Raw genomic sequence first — 22,399 nt, 5'->3', positions numbered from 1 at the left:
AGGATCTGCTTTATGTAAATAAACACTCTACATCCTGGCTGCTGTACAGAGAATGGCTTAGTGTGGGAGAAGAAAGCGGTGCATGTGTCAGGGAGAGATAACGAGAGCAGAGATCAGCAGGACACTGAAATAACTCCAGCAAGAAATAATGGGAGTTTAGACTAGTACTGGAAAAGATGGAAAGAAGTGGATAAATCCAGAATTCATAGGATATGCAGAAGAGACAATGATGAGTTCTAGGTTCTTAGCAACAATCCCTAGGAGGGGGCGTAGGACCATTACTGAGATAGAATAGCTTTGAGAGAACCACACTGAGGACTGGGTAGCAGGGGAATTAAGAACTCTCATTTGGACATGTTAGGATTCATATGCCTATGAAATAACTAGGTAGAGTCCGGCCTAGAGAAATAAACCTTGGCCTAGTCTACTTACAAATGGTATTTAAAGTCAAGGGCATGGATTACAGCAATCAGGAAGAGCGAGCCAGAAAGAAAAATACTATAATAACTGTAAAGAAATAGCCAGGGTCAGGAATTTAATGGATGAAATTTCAAAACAAAACAAAATCAGCCAAGACAGGACAGTTAAAACAACAAAGGCTGGGGTGGGGGTGGGGGGGTAGAATTGGGGGGTGGGAACTCCTAAAGCCTGCATAAACAATGTGTAGGAAAGACAGGCTGGAAATGACAGTGACACACAAGTTACATTAGACAAAGGGCTTCTGAGAAATGGCAAAGGTAATCAATTCTAAGAACTTACTAATCTTAAGGTGATTTATAGATAAAGTCCCATCCTATAAATGTCTGGATTCTTGAGCCCAGAGATATCTGGGTCTGTCTGTACTGGTATTCTGCTGGGCAGGTAAAGGGGTTATGAGGAGAAGTACTATCTTACTTGCCTCTCAACTAATACTGATGACAGAGCAAAAGTGTCATGCACTTTAGAGTCATGGTCATAGCCAAAGACTGCAGATGTCCTAGACACAGTATTTGAGACAGAGAGATGGGACATACATAGCCAAGTTACTAATATGCATGTTGGGTAAGAAGATTCCCAAATGGAAGGAAGGTAGAAAAGCTCTGTTCTAGTACAACCATTTGAGGATAGTATGGAGAGTCCTCAAAAAACTAAAAATAGAGCTACCATATGATCCAGCAATCCCACTACTGGGCATTTATCTAAAGGAAGGGAAATCAGTATATTAAAAGAGGTATCTGCACTCTCATATTTACTGCAGCACTATTCTCAATAGCCAAGATATGGAATAACCTAGGTGTCCAAAGAGACTAATGGATGAAGAAAATGTGATGTGTGTGTCCCCGCGCATGCACGCACGTATAATGAAACACTATTAAGCCATACAAAAGAATAAAATCCTGACATTTGAAGCAACATGGATGGGACTGGAGGACATATGTTAAGTGAAATAAGCCAAAAACAGAAAGTTAAACACCACATGCTCTCATATGCAGAAGCTAGAAAATGTTGATTTCATAGAAGTAAAAAGTAGAACAGAGGATGATGGAGGCTGGGAAGGGTAGGTGGAAACTGAGGATAGAGAAAGATTTGTTACAGGATACCAAATTACAGCTAGATAAGAGGAGTAAGTTCTAGTGCTCTACAGCACTGTAGGATGATTACAGTTAACAGTAATATTTGATATAATCTCAAACAGCAAGAAGCAGGATGTTGAATGTTCCCAACACAAAGAAATGATACATGCCTGAGATGAATATGCTAATTAGTCTGATCTGATCACTGTGTACCCTGTAAATGTGTACAATTATTACACGTCAATTTTTGAAAATAAAAATTTTTAAAAAGGTACCTTTTAATGAACGGTCTGTGCTTAAGTGTTGCTAGGCGTGTTTCAACACCAATGAGTTATATCTGAGGTTGGACTATAACTAGACGAGGCACTTAGAGATGCTGTTACTGTGGTCTCAGCATCCTGTTCCACTGCAGTTAGTTCCACCATCATTGTATTACATTAAATGCAATATTGCTATCCTGTGACTACCTTGTACACGTATTTTCATAAAACCAAAGTGCTTCATTATCACTTCTGATATGTGTATGAGTCCTTGGTTCCAATTTTCCAATAATAGTAGCTATACAATTATGTTGAAAACCACTTGAGGCTAACCATTAACATTCAAATGATGTACAATGGGAAACAAATGAATAGTATATTCTTGGAGATAAAAGATCAAACCTTTGATATATCTTCTCTTACTTATTAGTAGTTAAAGATACAATATTGCTTCTAAAACCATTTCAAAAATATAATTTAAATATAAAATTGAAGGTCCTAAAAAAGTATAGAAGTTTTAAAGTGGAATGACTTTGCTATTTGAATACCCATTTAAATTTCTATTTAAAATGTCCAAAAGAGCCCAAATCAATTCTACCTTCATTTTTATAGCAGTTTTCTAATCATGAGACATCATAATTTCTAGTCCTTTTTGCTTCCCTAAAATAAAAAAACTCCTACATATTTAAATTCATAAAATAAGAATTATCATTACTTGATTACTACCAAAACTAATTTTAATAATGTTCTCAACCTCATCTAGGATACAAAGTGCTTAAGAAGCCATTACGTGTTATTATTGATTATGATTACAAGACCTACAATAATTTTAAAATAACTAATTAAAAAGGGAACATGTTATAATAGCCATTATTATCAAACCAGACGTGGGAGATTAGTCATTGAGTCCCAAGAAGAGTCTTTGTATTCGACAGTGTGAGATGATGGGTAGAGAAGTGATTTGACTAAGAAAAAAATCACCCCGGCCCGGCGCCGTGTCTCACGCCTGTAATCCCAGCACTTTGGGAGGCCGAGGCAGGCGGATCAGCTGAGGTCAGGAGTTCGAGACCAGTCTGGCCAACGTAGTGATACCCTGTCTCTACTAAAAATGTAAAAACTAGCTGGGCGTGGTGGCAGGCATCTGTAATCCCAGCTACTTGGGAGGCTGAGGTAGGAGAATTGCTTGAACCCAGGAGATGGAGGTTGCAGTGAGCCAAGATTGTGCCACTACACTCCAGTCTGGGCGACAGAGTCTTAAACAAAGAAACAAACAAACAAAAAACATCCCATGCTGCTGACTGCTCCCCCAACAATTCCAATCTATGCATTATAAACAAGTCCACTGTAAACTTTACCAGCTTGATATGCATTTACATCAATTAGTCATTTTGGAAGCAAATACCGTGATACAGATTACTGCAATTTTTCCCCACGTTTGAGGTAAAGAAATAGGCTCAAAAAGATTATACATGAGGGTAAAGCACATTTTAAACCTTTGAAGATATTTTTGAAGCAAAGATCATCTTATTTACTTACAAGTCTTTTCTTTCCTTGACTACTTGGATGCATCTATTACACCTGGTTTCTGTTTCCACCCAATGTCTTTTTAGGCAGGTTAGTTCTATTATCATGGACATCACTGTAAGTGCAATACTGCCCTTTCCTTCAAGATGTCATTCATCTCTTTTCCAGTTTGTTATCTAACACGTATTAACATTTTAGTATCCAACTACATTAATCTCATGACTACTAGCATTGAAAGAATTGATAAAAAGATAAAAGCGAACTCTTACTGCCTGGTTTGACAATAAGTAACAGCTCTTCACATAGGCTGGCAATTAGGTCGCTAAGCAAAAAATCTTGGGAGACCAAATTCGACCAACAGCAAACAGTGGTCTCAAATGTAAAAGAAAACTTAGGTTATATGCTACACTTACAATAGCAAATTATGTATACTGCTTCAATTACTGTTGATCTAAATAAAATGGTGCTATGCTATAAAGATTATTTTCAAATAATTTCTAATACCAAACTATACTTCTGAATACCCTTGGCAAATCTTTTCCAGAATTACACATTCCTAAAACAATGAGCCAATCCACAGGCACGTGTGGCCTACTATATGCTCAACATTCACTACTCTTTAAAACAATTTACATGAAAAAACAAAGTACAACAGTGCACATCCATCGGTTGCACCTTCAAATGTCTGACAACACAATCAGATGATCTGTGTGTCCTTTACTTATTAAATTGATAACAAATAGAAAATAAAATGTAGATCTGAAGGAATCACTTAATTTTTTAAATTTGCTCAATTGCAAAAAGTTTATATAAATATACAAAACAAATCACTATATTAAAATACTATAAATAATAACTTGAATGCTTTACAAAATCAATTTGAGCTGCTATATTTACAGATTGAGTAATCCTTATCCAAACTGCCTGGGACCAGAAGTGTTTCAGATTTCAGATTTTTTTCAAATTTTGGGATATTTCCACATACATGAGATATGTTGGTGACGGGACCCAAGTATAAACATAAATCATTTATGTTTCACAAATACCTTATACACACAGCCTGAAGGCAATTTTATACATTTTAAATATTTTTTGTTTCAGAAAGGAAGTTTGTTTACATTGAACACATAAGGTCACATAATTTTCTATGTTTGCTGTCATGTCAGTGCTCAAAACATTTTGGATTTAAGGGTATTTCAGATTTTGGATTAGGGATGCTCAACTTGTATTTTATAGTAATAAACCGCATTTCTTTAAAAATATTGTACATTCTTGGCTGGGCGTGATGGCTCATGCCTGTAATCCCAGCACTTTGGGAGGCCGAGGCCAGTGGATCACTTGAGGTCAGGAATTCGAGACCAGCCTGAACAACATGGTGAAACCTCGTCTCTACTAAAAATACAAAACTTAGCTAGGCATGGTGGTTGGCACCTGTAATCCCAGCTACTAGGGAGGCTAAGGCAGGAGAATCGCTTGAACCTGGGAGGCAGAGGTTGCAGTGAGCCCAAATCCCACCACTACACTCCAGCCTGGAAGACAGAGTGAGACTCTGTCTCCATAAAAAAAAAAAAAAAAAAAAATAGCTGGGCATGGAGACAGGCACCTGTAATTCTCGGGAGACTGAGGCAGGAGTACCACTTGAACCTGGGAGGGGAGGTTGCAGTGAGCCGAGATCGCACCATTGCACTCTAGCCTGGGTGACAGAGTGAGACTCTGTCTCAAAATAAATAAATAGACAAAGAAATAAATAGTATATTCTAGAGTTTAAGCTAATGAAGACTGTTCTCCCAGTACTCACTCCATACAAAAATATATATTAAAAATTCACATGATCATGGCTTCGGCTAAGTGGCATTAGTCCACCACTTTCACATTGAAACACTGGGGATTACTGCAAATGTTACTTTGTAAACTAAAAGTGTTACTTTGTAAACAAGGAGGGCAAAAAAGGAAGCTAGTCAGCTCCCACTTGGGACAGATTTTGTTCACTCTCTACCTCTACTCAAAGGAAATAGTTTTGAACATCTCTAAATTATTTTCTTAATAATTGCCTTCCTTCCAAAACAAACATGGACTTATAATTTTGCTGAGTTCCTTGTGGTAAGTTATTGGTACTAGTTTAAGCCACATGGCTACCAAGTAAAGCCAACAGTTTTTGGCTTGATATGCTAATATGTAGATTTTGAGGCCACCGTAAAATTAATTAACTAATTAAAGGGTTACTTTTCCATGTCACAATGGAGACTCCTATCTAAATTAGGGGTTTTACACTGAAGACACAAATATCCAGATGTTGTTTTCAACAAGAAATTAATGTTTCGGTGTATTATTGCCAGAAACCAGTTAAAATCATAAGAATCTGTATTTTCTTCCTCTTTTCCTACTATTTTGTAAGCCAGGGAATTTGTACACTTTAATTAAAAGATACTGGGGGGAAGAAAAGAGTCCATGCATCAGTAGCTTAGAATCCTTAGCAATGAATAATCCAGCCCTCCAAATAACTCTTACAAATGAATCGTACAGTACTTCTCATTCAGCAATATCCTGTTACTGGGGCAACCTGTGCCATTAGGTCTCAGTAAGCACAGCCTCATTGCCAGATGTAGCTCAGATGGCTGCAACTCAAGCCCTGCACTGCAGAGGCATCTCCTCTTCCAGCCATCACCTGCTTGGAAACAAAAACAAACCCCACTGGTTTGGCCACACATCTGTAATCTGCTTAAGGCTACAGAAGTGTTTTGCTTTTCTTCTTGACATACATGTAGTCCAAGTTTATTCAATATAGGAATCAAGCATTTCTAATAAGACCTCAAAACTGGCAGCCAGTTCGCTCAAGAGAAAATGCAAGCTTCTGCTACTCTCCTATTCGTCATTTTCAAATGAGTTCTCCTATTTCAGTATAACAATCAGAAAGCCTCACACAGTCCTGGAAGCTGCCAACCCAGCATTATGACAGCTGCTTCTCAAAGCCATGAGCCATTTCATTAAATCCACTCTTACTTGACTCATCCACCGGCAAAGATTTAAAGCTTTAATTTATCTTTTGTATGATTCACTTTGCGGCCCTCTAAAGTTGTTAGGTTTTTTTTCCTTGAGCATTTAATATCATTTCTTAAAATTAATGCAGAAAGGCAGCTGAAAGATTATATATTCAAAAATTTTTAACTCCAGAGATACAAATAAAAAGATATATAGTCAAATAGAGCCTCTTTCTCTTTCATCTAATTTTAAAGACAAAGTACTGACCTATGAATAGACATAAATTCTCATGACAGCCTGAGCTCATCAGGTAAGGCTATGAATGTTTCAACATCACTAGTGAAGTGAGAGTATGTGCATAATTTATTACATGATTGAATGACAAGTTTTCACTTACTACAAATCATGTATTTGTGAAATGCACCATCTATAATACCATCTGATTATTATTTTCTGAGAAAAGTTCTCAGGGCACAATGACCATAATTAAATTGGCTTTTGACTAGATGTAGCACTGTGCCACCTACAAACTGAGCCTGTGCAAGTGTTTTATGATGACTGCATTGATTATTGTTATCAAGATTTCACCCCTTGGTCTGGCGTGGTGGCTCATGCCTGTAATCCCAACACTTTGGGAGGCCCGGCAGGAGCATCACTTGAGGCCAGGAGTTTGAAAACAGCCTGGGCAACATAGTGGGACCCCTGTCTCTACAAAAAAAAATAAATAAATCAAAATAAATTAGGCAGGCATGGTGGCACGTGCTTGTAGTCTTAGCCATTTGGGGGCTGAGGCAGGAGGATCACTTCAACCCAGGAGTTCAAGGTTACACTGATCTATGATCACAATACTGCACTCCAGCATGTGTGACAGCAAGAACCTGTCTCTTAAAAAAAAAAAAATCACTTTAATATAGTATCTGGAACATATCAAATGCTCAAGAGGTTTAGTGCCCTTCATCACACCGGAGGAAAAAGGTGACATTTTGTACCTCTGTATGCTCAGATACAGTTTGTTTTTGAGTTGGAAATATTTCATGCTTCATCTTTTCTTTCTTATTGTTACAATTTTCCTTTATTTATAATGTAGGCATCCCTCTTCTGCCCATGGAAATAATGAAACATGGGATCCATCACACTATGTTATTAGACTCTTGATGCAATTTTACTTAATTACTGCACATCTAGAATGATATTCCTTAGTTTTTCTTTTCTTTTCTTTTTTTTTTTTTTTTGAGACAGTCTTGCTCTGTTGCCCAGGCTGGAGTGCAGTGGTGCGATCTCAGCTCACTGCAGCCTCCACCTCCAGGGTTCAAGCGATTCTCTGGCAGTCTCCCCAGTAGCTGGGATTACAGGCGCATGCCACCATGCCTGGCTATTTTGTATTTTTAGTAGAGAGGGGATTTCTCCATGTTGGCCAGGCTGGTCTTGAACTCCTGACATCAAGAGATCTGCCAGCCTTGGCCTCCCAAAGTGCTGGGATTACAGGCGTGAGCCACCACGCCTGGCCTAGTTTTTCTTTTTTAAAGACCAGTTAGTTTGGGTGACACATATTAACCTTAAGTTAACATGACTACGTAGGTGTATGTGTTTGATGTGAATGCCAATGTGATTCAACTCGAATACTTGTTGAGTACCTAACTACCTAACTTACAGAAAATTATGCCAAGTATTTTTCTGTATCAGGTTGTACAGGCCTCATAATAAATGTAAACTCTTGGTAAGTAGGATAGGCTGTTAACCTTTAGAATACCATCAGGGTCTTTGGACACAATTTTACCTTTTGAGTTTCTGAGCACTTCTAACTACTTGTGGGGCTTGATATTTCTTACTTTTATCCATTCATAGAGAAAAAGAAAATTTTAATTGAACAAAACTCATTCTAGTTTATACTTAACCATGAGTCTGAGATATATTATGAATCTCGATCTTTTTCCTATATTTTGTTCCTATGTTACAAAATATTTATCATCCCAAGAATTATTTCATCATTAGCCATCAACTATTTAAAAACTGTGCTAAAGAAGACCAAATAATATGAGTATGAAAGAATGATAGAATTGCCTAGAAAGGTGATGCAATAGGGAAATGATCACATTTTTATCGCTGTGTTCCCAAAGTATTGCATCATCTTTCAAGATGGTTTAAAAAAAAAGTCTGAATAGTCTCAGCTACTTGGGACGCTGAGGCATGAGGATCACTTGAGCCCAGGAGTTTGCAGCTGTAATGCACCATAATCACACCAGTGAATAGCCACTGCACTCAAGTCTGGGCAACAGAGGGAGGTCCCATCTCTTTAAAAAGCATGATAAAAAGAAGTCTGGAGACTCACTGAATATAGTCAAAAATCATTTTCCACATATTGGCAAATAGGAACAACTGACAGAAGGAGGCATTTTACCAATTAGATAAACCAGAAGAAGAATGAAATTGGTCACGTAAGTAAAACCTTAGGCTATGAGCCTTCACATGATATCCTAGATGAATTTTCTCAAGCTCAAGAATTGACAAGTGAGCAATGTATTTCTTTCTTTTTTTTTTTTTTTTTTGAGGTGCAGTTTCACTCTTATTGCCCAGGCCGGAGTGTAATGGTACGATCTTGGCTCACTGCAACCTCTGCCTCCCGGGTTCAAGTGATTCTCCTGCCTCGGCCTCCCGAGTAGCTGGGATTACAGGCATGCACCACCACGCCTAGCTAATTTTGTATTTTTAGCAGGGACGGGCTTTCTCCATGTTGGTCAGGCTGGTCTCGAACTCCCGACCTCAAGTGATCTGCCCGCCCTGGCCTCCCAAAGTGCTGGGATTACAGGCGTGAGCTACTGCACCCCGCTGAGCGATGTATTTCTAAGAATAAAAAGAAAATATGGTATTCTCATCCACTTAGTCATTCAACAGGAAGGATATCATCACTCAATATTATGTGACAAAAACATTGACCATCATTGCTAAAATGATGTGACAGTATTCTTTCCCTTTTTATGATGCTTATGCAACAAACTTTATGTCTGTGCAACACATTTATTTGATACCATTAGGAAGTGGACAAACGCCCAAGGCAGGAATCTCTCTAAGGTGTGATTAGAAGAGATAATGTAGAAAAAAAGGGGGGGGAGGGCACTGGCTTGATCATTTTAATAGCTGTTGACAAATCCAAACTTGAAAACATCTTATTCCTGAGGGAAGATGGCTATATTCTCTCTTCAATAAAATTATGAGCTGTCAACATTTTAAATATCTTAAATTTTTACAATAATTAAATGAAATCGCAAGTATAAAAAAAAAGACCAAGAAATATGATGAACCTAATAGAGATGTATTTGAAATGTAGAACCAGTATTTGTAAGACGGATATATTTCAGGTTCGTGCACGGCAGGTGATTAGCAGCTAGCTGCATTCCAAAGGATAATGCTCATTTCAGAAATCCACACCTTCAAAACTGGGAAAATACAGAATAAACATGTGGGTTTACCATATTTAAATTCTTCGTAAAATTAAAATATTTACTATGTTAACTCTTATTAAAATTGCTAATAGTTATTTCTCACTATTCCTTTATTCTTAGTTCTGTAAATTGTTTGCCAAATAATCTAAAAATATAAAATAATAATAATATAAAGGGCCCACTGTATCTAGACAGTCAATGGTGCTGGTCTGGTTTTCTGGTGTAGTGAGGGGCCAAGGTGACATCTTGCCATATGTGACGCTCCAGCAATCACCAGAACTGATGAAGTTTAAACTGGGTTCAATACGGAATTGTATATTCCAATGCACGCACACCTGCATACACGGCCATACACACCCACACAAGCCACCCCAAGCCGTATTAGTTCATTTGCATGTTGCTGATAAAGGCATACCTGAGACTGGGTAATTTACAAAAGAAAGAGGTTTAACTGGACTTACAGTTCCACATGGCTGGGGAAGCCTCACAATCACGGTGGAAGGCAAGGAGGAGCAAGTCATGTCTTACATGGATGGCAGTAGGCAAAGAGAGAGAACTTGTGCAGGGGAACTCCTCTTTAAAACCATCAGATCTTGTGAGACTTATTCACTTCACAAGAACAGCATGGGAAAGACTTGCCCCCATGATTCAATTACCTCCCACCGAGTCCCTTCCACAACACATGAGAATTCAAGAAGAGAGCTGGGTGGGAAAAAAGCCAAAACATATCACTGCCCCCCAAACCAGAGAGTAACATTAACTAACCTGGGCAACATGGTGAAACCCTATCTCTACTAAAAATACAAAAATTAGCTGGGTGTGGTGGTGAACACCTGTAATCCCAATTACTCGGGAAGCTGAGTCAGGAGAATCACTTGAACCCAGGAGGCAGAGGTTGCAGTGAGCCAAGATCACACCACTGTACTCCAGCCTGGGCAACAAGAGCAAAAACTTCATCTTAAAAAAAAAAAGAAAAAGGAAAAAAGAAAACTCTTCTGAGTTATAGTCTCAACGAAGATAAGATGCAGTCAAAAGGAATCACTCTTCCAGATCTTAAGCAGCTCTTTAAAAAAAAAAATGTTTAAAGGGAATAGAAAAAAATCATCTAATTATCCAGAAAGATACATCAAGTTACCTCCAGCACACTCTCACCAATGTCTGCAAACCTAAACCTAAAAGAATGCATTGATAATTAAAGATTCTGTTTCTTAAAAAAAATGTGAGTACCTCCTCTGCAAGAGGAAAAGTATGACTCTACAACAATTAGAGGGTCTTCTAACATTTCATTTGCTTTACGAATTCAGCAACCCCCATGTACCACTGGGTTCAATCAGATTCTGCAGTTCCAGGTGAGGAGCAGCTCTGCCTCCAGGAATAGGCTGCCTACCTGGCTAGTCTTACAAGTTAGCTTTCCAAATGAATTTTCCCATGGAAAAAATTCTTAGCCATGACGGCTGGAGTCTGCATTATTATTAATATTATGTACATAATTATTATTTTTAACATTATGCTACATAATGTTGTAACAGTCTGGATTATGCTACATTACAGACTGCATAAATAGGTATTTTGAGGTGATCTGAGAATATGACCATTACAACACTGGAGAAATATATACTCGGTAATTTACACATAGATTTCTGAAACACTACCTGTTTTGCCTATGGTAAAGATTTACCTCTTTTTCATACCTCTTTTTCAATGAGGTCATAAAACAGAGCTCATCCCACAAGGAATGTTTCTCTAAATGCCTCATTAGCAATAGAAAAACACTCATCTTCTATCAAAACAAGCCTCATTAACTACCAAACAACAAAATACTGTGAATCAAATATTGTTTCCAGGAAAATGGTAGCTCGTTTCTTCTTCTTCAAGAACTGTCACGTAGCATCCCCTGAAGATGTTTTAAGTCAGGTATGTTAAACTTCTATTCTGATTTTACATTTCAAGTGTCAAAAGGAGAGCTGGTTCCTGGAACAAGGAGGCTGCCAGTTGGCAGGAGCCCAGCTTGTGTGTGGATCAGTGATGCAACAACTTTCTGGCTTTGTCCACATGAAAGAAGCCCTGCCTGCCTGCAGGGCTACAGGAAAAGAAGTTAAAAAATAAAATGATGCAAGTGACCTGATATCCTAATTATATTGAATCCAAACCAATTTTTTAAAATTTTAAAAACAAGAATAGTTAAAAATAATAATAAAAATTCAGTGGCTCAACCTTATACAAACCGTTTGTCTTAATGGAAAAATAAAGAGTGATAAGAAATTTCAAGTCATCCAGGAAGTACACTGTCCAAATATAGTAGTCACTAGCCACACGTAACTATCAAACACAGTGTGTGGCTGGTATGAATTGAGATGTGCTGTTAAATGTTAAAAGAAGTGTTAAGACTTCTTATGAAAGAAAGAAACAAAAAAAAGAATGTGAACTATCTTATTAAATTTTTCATATTGGTCACATGATATTTCAGATATACTGGATTAAATAAAATGTTGTTAGAATTAAATTCACCTGTTTCTTTTTACTATTTTTAAACTGTCTATTAGAAAATGAAAAAGTAAGGCCAGGTGCGGTGGCTCAAGCCTGTAATCCCAGCACTTTGGGAGGCTGAGGTGGATGGATGACGAGGTCAGGAGTTCGAGATCAGCCTGGTCAGCATGGTGAAACCCCATCTCTACTAAAAGTACAAAAAAAAAAAAAAATTAGCCGGGCATGCTGGCACATGCCTGTAATCCCAGCTACTTAGGAGGCTGAGGCAGGAGAATCACTTGAACCTGGGGGATGGAGGTTGCAGTGCGCCGAGATCACGCCACTGCACTCCAGCCTGGGTGACAGAGCAAGACTCCATCTCAAAAAAAGAAAATGAAAAAGTATGTGGCTCATATTACATTTGTATTAGACAGTTCTTTGCTAAAAGATGGGAGGCTCTATAACAGGGGCTATAGAAAAAAAAAGGCAAAAAAATTTCATTATGTTTTAAGAAAGTTTATGAATTTGTGTTGGTCCGCATTCAAAGTCATCCTGGGCAGTGGGTTGGATAAGCTTTCTATAATATCCAATTGTGGACCATGAAGTCCTTACCAAAAGCTATGAAAATAAATTTTAAATATACAATTTACTTTGTCTAATATTTATTGAGGACCTATGTGCAAGACATACCAGACACATAAACTATAGTTTGGATTCTAACAGATAAAAAGAGATATGACTACAATTAATTGGAAGATAAGTTATGGTCTTATAAGAAAAAGGTAAAGCAAGGGTAATATAGCAGAGCAAGGCACCTGTAAAGACTTGTAAAGACTGCATCTTTTCAGGTGAACATTTATAAATATATAGGATTTTGACAGGTCATAAGATGTGGCACTTTAGAGTTGACAAATATTTTTATCATACATTAACCCCATTTGATGAAAAAGGAAAAATATTTCAGATGGGGCAGAACAGTGGGAACGAAAGCCTAGAGAAAGAAAAGGTCAATGGTTTTAGGATGCCAGGAGAGTCACATACATGTATAAGGCTAAAAATGCAGGCTGAAGCCACGTAAGAGACTTCTGAATGCCCTGCAAGAGAATTTGGACTTTTCTACAGGTAGAATAAACCATCAAATATTTCCTACCAACTGTCAACAGGATTAAAAACACATAGTAGAAAGATAGTAACGCATGGGAAAGAATTATCTGGGAGGAGAGTGGATGAAGCCTGGGGGTGTGGGGGAGAGGGAGACTGAAAATGCAAGAAAGGGAGAGGAGATGATTGAGAGTCCAGCAGAACATAATCATAAAAGGGAAGACAGGAAACAAAGGGATAGAAGAAGGTACAAGAGTTGCTGAAGTACAGGAGAAAATTCAATGGTCTATTGAACAAACATGTACTGGGCACCTACCAAATGTCAGGTACCATGTTGCAGAAATTCACAATGGATGACTGTGGAGGGGTCATCTGTAGAGCACGAGAGAGAGTTACGCTGGGAACCAAGGAGAATGAAGTTGGGCTGGATCAACTGCTATGGGGAAGATGATAGGTCATCACGACAGAGATAATTAGGTGCATCTAGTAACATTAAGATCCCAGCTGATGTTACAGCATGAATAAGAAATGGAATTAAGTGGTAAGGTTACATGACTTGATACTTTAGATATCCCAGAAGCAACTAAAGAAATAAATTAATTTTTCCTAGCTATGGAGAACTGACAAAAATATGTTTAGAAAAGGTGAAGGGTTTCAGCCAAGTCAAGGATGTTCAATGGAATAGGTAAGAATGGTTATCCATTGATTCCATCCTGATTAGAAAGGCAGGCAGGGAAAAAGAGGATAATGGACTAAAAGCCTGAACTGGGGAGGTGATTATGAGGGAAGATCATGATCAGAGAGGAATATCAAAGCTAGAAACCTTATGGTACAATATTTCTAAGGAATTTCAGAGTCTAAAGCATGACTGTGTTCAGGTACTGAAATGGGATGTAAATGGAGGTAACTAGGAAGGAGCTGGCTAGCATTTCAACTGAATATCAACCTAGATAGTGACATCATCACTGAATACTGTAATAGGTGGGGTAACCATACGACCCAGTTTGCCTGGATCCTTCGGTTTATGACTGTGGTCCCAGTGTTCTAGCTGACATAGATAATAAACTCTATGGGGGCCCTAGTAGCAGATTACACCAGAAATTAAAAGAAAAAAAAACAAGCATCCTGTAGTTTGCTGATTATAAACTTACAACTCCTATTGAATGTGCTGTTTGGATATCTGTAGCTCTAGGGAACATCTAAGAGAATACTGAAGGAAAAAGAGAAGTGATACAATCATCACCCTTCCGGGGATGAGACAGCATAAAATCAATGCCTGAACCAGATGGCACTTCCAACCCAAAGATTCTCATTTTATAATTTTATGATTTGAATGTAGATGTTTGCCTTCAGTTAAGAATGAGAATCAGGTAAGAAGTAACGGGATTAAGCTCCCTAAGAAAAAGAGGCAAAAATAGGTTTCTTTACAATCATGAAATCAAAGGTAGTTAAAAAAAATTAACAAGCATTTATTAATGCCTTGACTTCCACTATGAAGGAAAAGAAGATGATAAAAGGCCAAAAAAAAAAAAAAACTCTTACACATCCACACACAGAACCCCCAAAATCTCAAACCAAACCTTTCTTAACAAAAATTCACCTTAAACTAATGACGGACAATCCCAGATAGCGTTTAAAAATATTTTAAAATTAATGACCAAAACAGAATGCCATTATTATTTCAACTCCCTGTTAGAACTATCGGTAACCTATGATAGTTATCAGTGGGATTTTGATCCCAAGTTTAATATTAAATAGTTAAAATTAACTCTGTGATGATTGATATTATTAATTCAACAGGATGCAATAAAAATTCATAGTTAAGATTTTTTGCGTAACAGCAGACTTTGATGGGAGTGGGCAGAGACCTTTTCAGTGATAAACATAAAGATTAATTTACAGGATACGAATACTCCATACAAGATGTTTCAGCATCTCTGAGGCTGAACACAAAGGCCACCTTACCTCCCATCTGCATAGTCTGTGTCTGCGCCGCCCCACCAGACATCCGAGTCATCCTCCTCTGCGTCAGCAGAATCCACATTGTCACTCTCCTCAGCCAGTGGGCAACACACAAACTCTACCCCTCGGAACTTGTCAATTCCGCAGGGCAGCAACATGCCGTAGTCATGCAAGTTAGTACTCTTCTCACTGCACGTCTACAAAGTGTAAGGAGAAAACAGTGAGTGGTAGAGTAGATGTGTTTCACTGTAAGAAAACTCCACATAAAATAATCAACATGCAGACCCAATATATTAGGAACCAATTTCACAAAGGAAAAGATTATTTGCTTTTTGAGTGAATTTACAACAGGATTTTTTTTTTAGCATGGGTTACACTTTGGTACTCTTTTTATTCTTAAGTTTATTATTTATTTAATAAGACCACGATGTTATATAATAGAGGTTTATACGAACAACTGGAATGGAAACTAATCGGGAAATAAGATGTAGAAGCCTCCACTAGTGAACAGATACCACAGAATTAATGCCTTCTGGCTTAATTCGTGTATCCAGAAATTGTGCGCGTTCCAGGTAGATTCCCCAGTTCACTCCTACCTCCCTTACAGATGGAAGTTTATCTCACATGGACCTGCCTTATCCTAGAAATTCTGACTCTCTTGGTTCACTTTCAGAGTAACAATCCTGGGAAGAGAAGAAATTATCCCCTGCAGCCACTAAGAATCAGAACTTACAGTCATTAGAGATTTCTCCTTGAATGTCTTTTTGCTTTTCTGTGATTTGCTAAATTTGCACAAATCTAGATTAGCATAAAGCTCTGAGAGCATCCACTAGTGATAAACGAAGGATGAATAATTCAATACATAAAGGTAAACAATGAAAATATTACAGACTGTATTTTGACCTTATGGGAGTCATTTTTGTTTCTTAGAGACAAAGGATTTTTCTTTGGAAAACACAGAAGGAATAAAAAATGAGGTTATCAAATAGGTAGCTGGACTTCAAATTATTTGGTTTGTTTTCTTAAACTCAGCAAGCTCTTAAACCTCCAAAACACATTTTTATATAAAGAACATTTTATTCTACAGTGGATCCAAATATATTATTTTATAAGAGGCAAAAAATAATGCTAAATCTTCAGCGGTATTTTCTGCCTAACAGCTATAAAGCTATGATACAATGGTCAAGCTAAGCTAGATCAGATTTCTCAAACCCAGCACTATTGAGTTTTGGACTGGGTAATTCTTAGGGGTGGCAGGTGGTTATCCTGTTGTCTGTAGGATGTTTAGCAGAATCTTTGGCCTCTGGGCACTATCATATGCCAGTAACACCAATCCCTCAAGTTATGATAACCAAAAATGTCTCCAGACATGTTCCAGGGAGGGACAGGGAATCAAAATCGACCCAAGTGAAGCACTATGAGCTAGATAAAGGAGCCTAATTCTAGTTAGCCTAAGACTGATCTTACCACAAATAAACTATATAAATTTATTAGAAAAACTATCAAAGGCACACAGCAGCTGTGAAGGTGGTCTTACCACACAGTGACCTTTTCATGCTAAGTATCTTATATCTTTTATTGGCTTAGCCAAAAGCAGAGGTTAACCAAGTGCTCAGTCAGACTCACCCTGTGGAAAAATCAAGATGGTAGGCATGGCCTGCTGAATATAAAATTGAACGGTATAACTTAGAAACTGAATTCTAACTGGAGCTTTCAGGCTGGTACAAACAAGCTACTTTGCTGTTCTACCACTGTATTCACTAATAGATAACAGGGGAAAAGGCTAAATTATTAAAAAATTGTATATGACAAAAGAAAACAGCAGGTGCATAAAAATAATCTGAAGGGTAAACTTTAAAGTTATAACTATTAGAGATTATATTTTTAAGTTATAAGGCATGGCACAGACAATTTATATTTTTAAGTTGTGAAACACGGCACAGGCACATAATGAATCTAGTTCAACTGGCCCTATTTTTGACTTTTTAAAAATGTTCACGGATGGGGAGGCTGTGCAGGTGTGGGGACAGGGAATACACGGGAACTCTACTTTCTGTTCGATTTTGCTGTGAACCTAAAATCACTCTAAAAACTAAAATCTGGGTTATGGCTAGTAGCATTGGGTTTTTTTCTTAAATAACTTATTAACGTAGCTGATGCCTCAAAATACCCCTAAAATGCGATTAGGTATATCCCCAGGAAATCTTCACTTTGCAATAAGAAAGAATTTATGGGCTGGTACCTCTTTGGCGACGGTGTGCCAGTGAAGATGAGTTTCGCAAACATCCATCCTCTCCTGGTGTAAGAATTTGCACTTGTCAGGAACGAGAAGGGCATCGCTTACAAACTCACCAACTGAAAGAAAGGAAAACCACTTCCCGTCATTCCATCTGTATCACAGTGTTCTTACCACAGAGAAGGCATCAAGGAAAGATAGACTTCAAGACAAGTTAAACAGCCTTTCAATGCCTAAGCAACCCAATCAAGACCCTACTACCTTTAGAATGTTACATCCGGCCTCCTTAAGCAACTCAGTTTCTTGGCACATCAAGTTTGATGGTTAAAATAATTCCTACATGCTGCAAGTGAAATTGTCCCTTAATTAATCTGAATTTCTTGCTTCAAAATTAATCCTAAAAAAGCTGCTTAACTAGAGAACCAATTACCATTCTATTACAACGGGGGGAAAATACAAATATTGACATTGTCTAGGTGAGCATTTGAGCAAAATCAATATAAATCTCTGTCTACTTACTTCTCTTTCTTGGACATTTTAGTCTGCTTGTAAATAACAGAAATTTTAGCATTTTTCTACTTCCTAAGCAAAAAACCCAACATTGTATTTTATATATATGTTTACATAACACACATAAGAGACAGAGTTTAATTCAGTTTAGTTCTGAAAACTGTTCCTCAGACTTTTGTTATATCTTTAAAGAAAATGTATATCATGCAAATTATTTCTAGGCATTTCTGGTACTGAAGATATAAAGATATTACATAAAGTCCTACATGAACTCAGTCTAATGAAGGTAAAAAATGGATAATTACCACATTATATGTAAGCTGTAAACCTAATTTTTGTTTTGTTTACTGCAATATTCCTAGCTTTCAGCACAGATTCTTGCACATAGTAGGCAATAAATATCTGTTAGTGAATGAACAAGTTAAATTCTGTAATAGAGATGAGGAAGGTGTCAGGCCAGTATCTTGGGTGTGGTGGGAAAAACCTCAAAGAAGAAACAACATTTGAGATGAATGTGAATGGTGAGAAGTAGTATGCCACGTGGGAAATGAACTGAACTTCCATAATGTAAGGATAGAATTGGTCTTGCTTGCCATTATACCCCCACAATTCTTGGCCTAGTTCTGTCAAACATCAAGAACTCTATTATAGAATCCAAATGCATGGATGGATGGGTAGCAAAAGACCCTTAAAAATGAGGGAGCCTCCTGTGCAAAGAAAGAGTAAAGAACCAGCAAGGCATATTTGCAGCCCATCGTGGATGGAGCACAAAGTAAGTGGCAAAGGGAGTCCAGAAGGAAGTAGCACGGGGGAAGCATACTGGACTCCAATTTAAAGAGCCTTAGGTTTTGGATGCCATTTTGGAAGAAGCAATATAGGCCAAAAGTTTTTTTTGTTTGTTTGTTTTTCAAATAAACTCTATAATTAAGTGAAGGATAGACCAGCAGAGTGAAACCATGAAAGCAGGGAGACCACCAAGTAGGTCACTGTGGTCCTTCAGGCAAAACATGCAAGAATAGACATAAACCCATAACTCCCACAGGGCAAGGAATACAGATTGTCCACACACCAGCAAAGACAGGAATGAATGTCTTTCTTTCATAGTAGGCTACAGGGCACTTTCTGAAATGCAACATAAAGAGGGATTAAAAGCCCTAAGAAGTGGAAGGAAGTAACTTTTCATTCTCATAAAGGTGCTTAAACTTTAGTCTGTTTCTAGCTCAAACATGTAAGATGTAGCAAGATATTGAAGTACTTATTTCAATAAGTACTATTTAGATAAAAATCTAAGCAAATCACAGGGGAGAATAAGCACTGTATCTTGTCATTCCTTAAATCTTTAAAATGATCAATGATGCCCATAGCAGTATAGTGTGTGTTGCAGGGAATGCAAAAATTATGAGACATGGTACCCCAAAGGCTGCAGGTGTCACTTTGCAGGGAAGAAACCAGTGAGTACTGAACACCATCCCATGCAGCTCCACAGGGCCACATCATGGGTTTTTTTTTAATAAACCTCACTTCCCAGGGGAGGAATCTCTGCCAAGAAACCTAAGGCCACGTAACTCGGGAGATTATAACCTAGACCCAGAGATAAGCATTAAGATAAAAATTGTAAGGAAAGAAGTAACATGATAATGCAAATGATATCACATTTCTCTTTTACATAGAATGATATAAAACAAAACAAAAACAAAAAACACAAGAAGAGTTGGAGAATGGAAAGTAATGGTAATCTCATCCAAAACAAACACACCATTCCCAGGTGGATTTCTCAGGGTTTCTGTGGTCAGGGACCAACCCTAGCTGCTTGGAAGAATACCTGATACCTGAGGCATCCCAATTTTCTAGGTTACAGGAGGCCAGAAGTGACCTATGGCCTGAAGATGCCCACCTCATCAGTCAGCTCTGCTTAGCCATATTTGCAAATGTCCAAACTAAGAAGTGATGCTTTTCTATTTGACAAGAAATTATTGGAAAGATTAAATGCCTGTCATGTACAAATAGGTCAAAGAGTTTAAAAAATTTAATGCTGGCCCAAAGCTACTAAATCACTTCGTGAGAAGAGCCAGAGCAGGGATCAGATACACCTGACCTTGGCCTGCAAGAGTTCTTGGGGGCATAAACCAGACAGTAAGTGCCAAACAACAAAACCAAATCATCTTGTTTTATCTGCCCTTAGTCAATCTGCTGAGGACTAGATTATAATGCAAAGCTAAAGATACCGAAACATATTTACTTATTTACCAAAAGGACACGTACTGCATGAATTTATTTGTTTGTTTCGAGACAAGGTCTCGCTCTGTCACCCTGGCTGGAATGTAGGGGTTGGATCAATGGCTCACTGCAGTCTCGACCTCCTGGGGTCATGCAATCCTCCCACCTCAGCCTCCTGAGTAGCTGGGACTACAGGTGTGCACCATCATGCCCAGCTAATTATTTCACTTTTTGCAGAGACAGGGTCTAGATATGTTGCCCAGGCTGGTCTCGAACTCCTAGGCTCAAGCAATCTGCCTGCCTCAGCCTCCCAAAGTGCTGGGATTACAGACGTGAGCCATCATGACCAGCCAGTCTGAGCATTTTTAATGAGGAGTTGGTAAACAAGCTTTTCTTAAAAGCCTGAATTAATTAAAAGTTGCCTTGGATATTAGGAGTTCATTAGCTAAGGATGTTACTCTTACTTTCATCTGGCAGAAAATCTATCCAGGAGAACCATATTCTTGAACTTGTGTTTAGGACAGAGGTTGGTAGACTACTACTTGTGGACCAAGTCTGCCCACCCACCCCCTCCCCCCCACCCCCAGCACCTGTATTTCTGCATTAGTCTGACTACAACTATTGTTCATTATGTTTGTAAGTGGCTACTGAACTTTCTAACTTGCAAAACATTTCATTTGATACTGCCAAGATGGTCTTAGCTTCTTATATTGCACAAAACTAAGAAATATGTGTCCCTCAAAATGAGAATGGTTTTTTAAAGGATTAAAACTGGTTACTTAATAAGCTCTCAGGACTAATGGCAAAATAGAAACCTCACTGTATTCTAACATTAAAATAAAATTTAGCAGTGGACAGCACTGCTTATATTACTTTTAAAATTCGATGAAACATGTTAGAAGGTTACACACCAGAAATTGTAAGCGATTCAACCACAAAAATCTGTTTTTAAAAACTTTTAATAAGAATTAAGAGTGCTAAAAGTATAATGAAGCCTTTTTCACCAACTGGCTTAGCATGGTTTATATTTTCTCTTTTTAATTAAAAAATAGTGTACTTAAAAATCTTTGCTAGGACAGCAGTTATATGGAAACTGTATTTTCTACTCAAACTTGCTGTGAACTTACACTGCTTTGTTTTTAAAAACAAAGTTTATTAATTTTAAAAAGCCTATGATCGTATATACCCGGAGTTTCTCTCCACAGCCATGTATATCTTATTTTCATAAATGCTTCTGTTTATTTGCTTTGATCTTTCACGTAAAAGAAGTTCTTAACAGAATTCTGATGTAAGAGATCAAAGACTAAAACAAATTAAACATCATAATGAGAAATCATGTTCCTGTTTACAGCAAACTTTAGGAAATTTGGCACCATTTATTTCAAGTGGATAAATTCATCAATATACGGTATGCATGTTTATTGATAAACATACAACCTGGTTTTTTGCTTAAAAAATTCACAATTTATATTCAAAACACGTCACACACCACACACACACACACACACACACACACACACACACACACACACACACAGACAACTGAAAGGGTGAAGCTAATGAACAAAATCTGGGTCTGGCTTCTTGGCTATGAAGTCTTGGCAAGGTGAACAAGGATGGCAAATTCAATAGGAGTCTGCAGGCCTCAATCTGCTAGCTCTCTGGTGGTCTTTGAGAGGACTGTCTAGCTCAAATTACCTGATTTTGCAGATGGGAGGAAAAAAGCTCAGGTCAAGTGACTTGCCCACAGAGCCAACTGGCAGTAGAACTAGACTGAAAATCCAGGTCTCCAGTTCTCCATCCAAGAGTGGTAACTCAACTCACTCATTTAAACTCTGTTCAAAATGGTTCATTTGGCCCATTTCCTTTGGCTTTTACAAAAGTAGTTCACTTTTAGACTGTGAAGTACTTTAATACTATAATCTACAGTGTGGTCAATTTGACAATAAAACTAGACTTAAATTAGCTAGCAAGCCATATAGAACAGCTGGGAATGCAGTCGGCGGCAGAGAATAGACCACATGGCTTAAACACACGGTAGGATTATGTATCTCACCCAAGAAGTGACACTGAAGCTAGGGTCACTGCAGATATTCCATGATGCCATCAGGGACCAGGGTATTCCTATCTTTCTGTACTGCCATCCTTAGC

At 38.0% G+C, this 22,399-nt stretch overlaps 1 protein-coding gene across 7 annotated transcripts in view; it reads right to left on the bottom strand.

The window, feature by feature from the left end:
• The window catches only part of APP (amyloid beta precursor protein), a 286,082-nt gene that overhangs the window by 149,603 nt on the left and 114,080 nt on the right, over positions 1-22,399 (bottom strand). For all 7 annotated transcript variants that reach the window (XM_055279350.2, XM_055279351.2, XM_055279348.2 and 4 more), the window contains exons 4-5: positions 17,528-17,640; positions 15,289-15,482 (exon numbers count right to left, since the gene is read on the bottom strand). In XM_055279350.2, the coding sequence (XP_055135325.1) occupies positions 15,289-15,482; positions 17,528-17,640 (307 nt within the window). The remainder of the gene's footprint in view (positions 1-15,288; positions 15,483-17,527; positions 17,641-22,399) is intronic.

The sequence above is a fragment of the Symphalangus syndactylus genome, chromosome 5 (assembly GCF_028878055.3).
Source record: "Symphalangus syndactylus isolate Jambi chromosome 5, NHGRI_mSymSyn1-v2.1_pri, whole genome shotgun sequence".
NCBI lineage: Eukaryota > Metazoa > Chordata > Mammalia > Primates > Hylobatidae > Symphalangus > Symphalangus syndactylus.
Note: the sequence above shows the minus strand (reverse complement) of the source record. Positions and strands in the feature narration are given on the sequence as shown.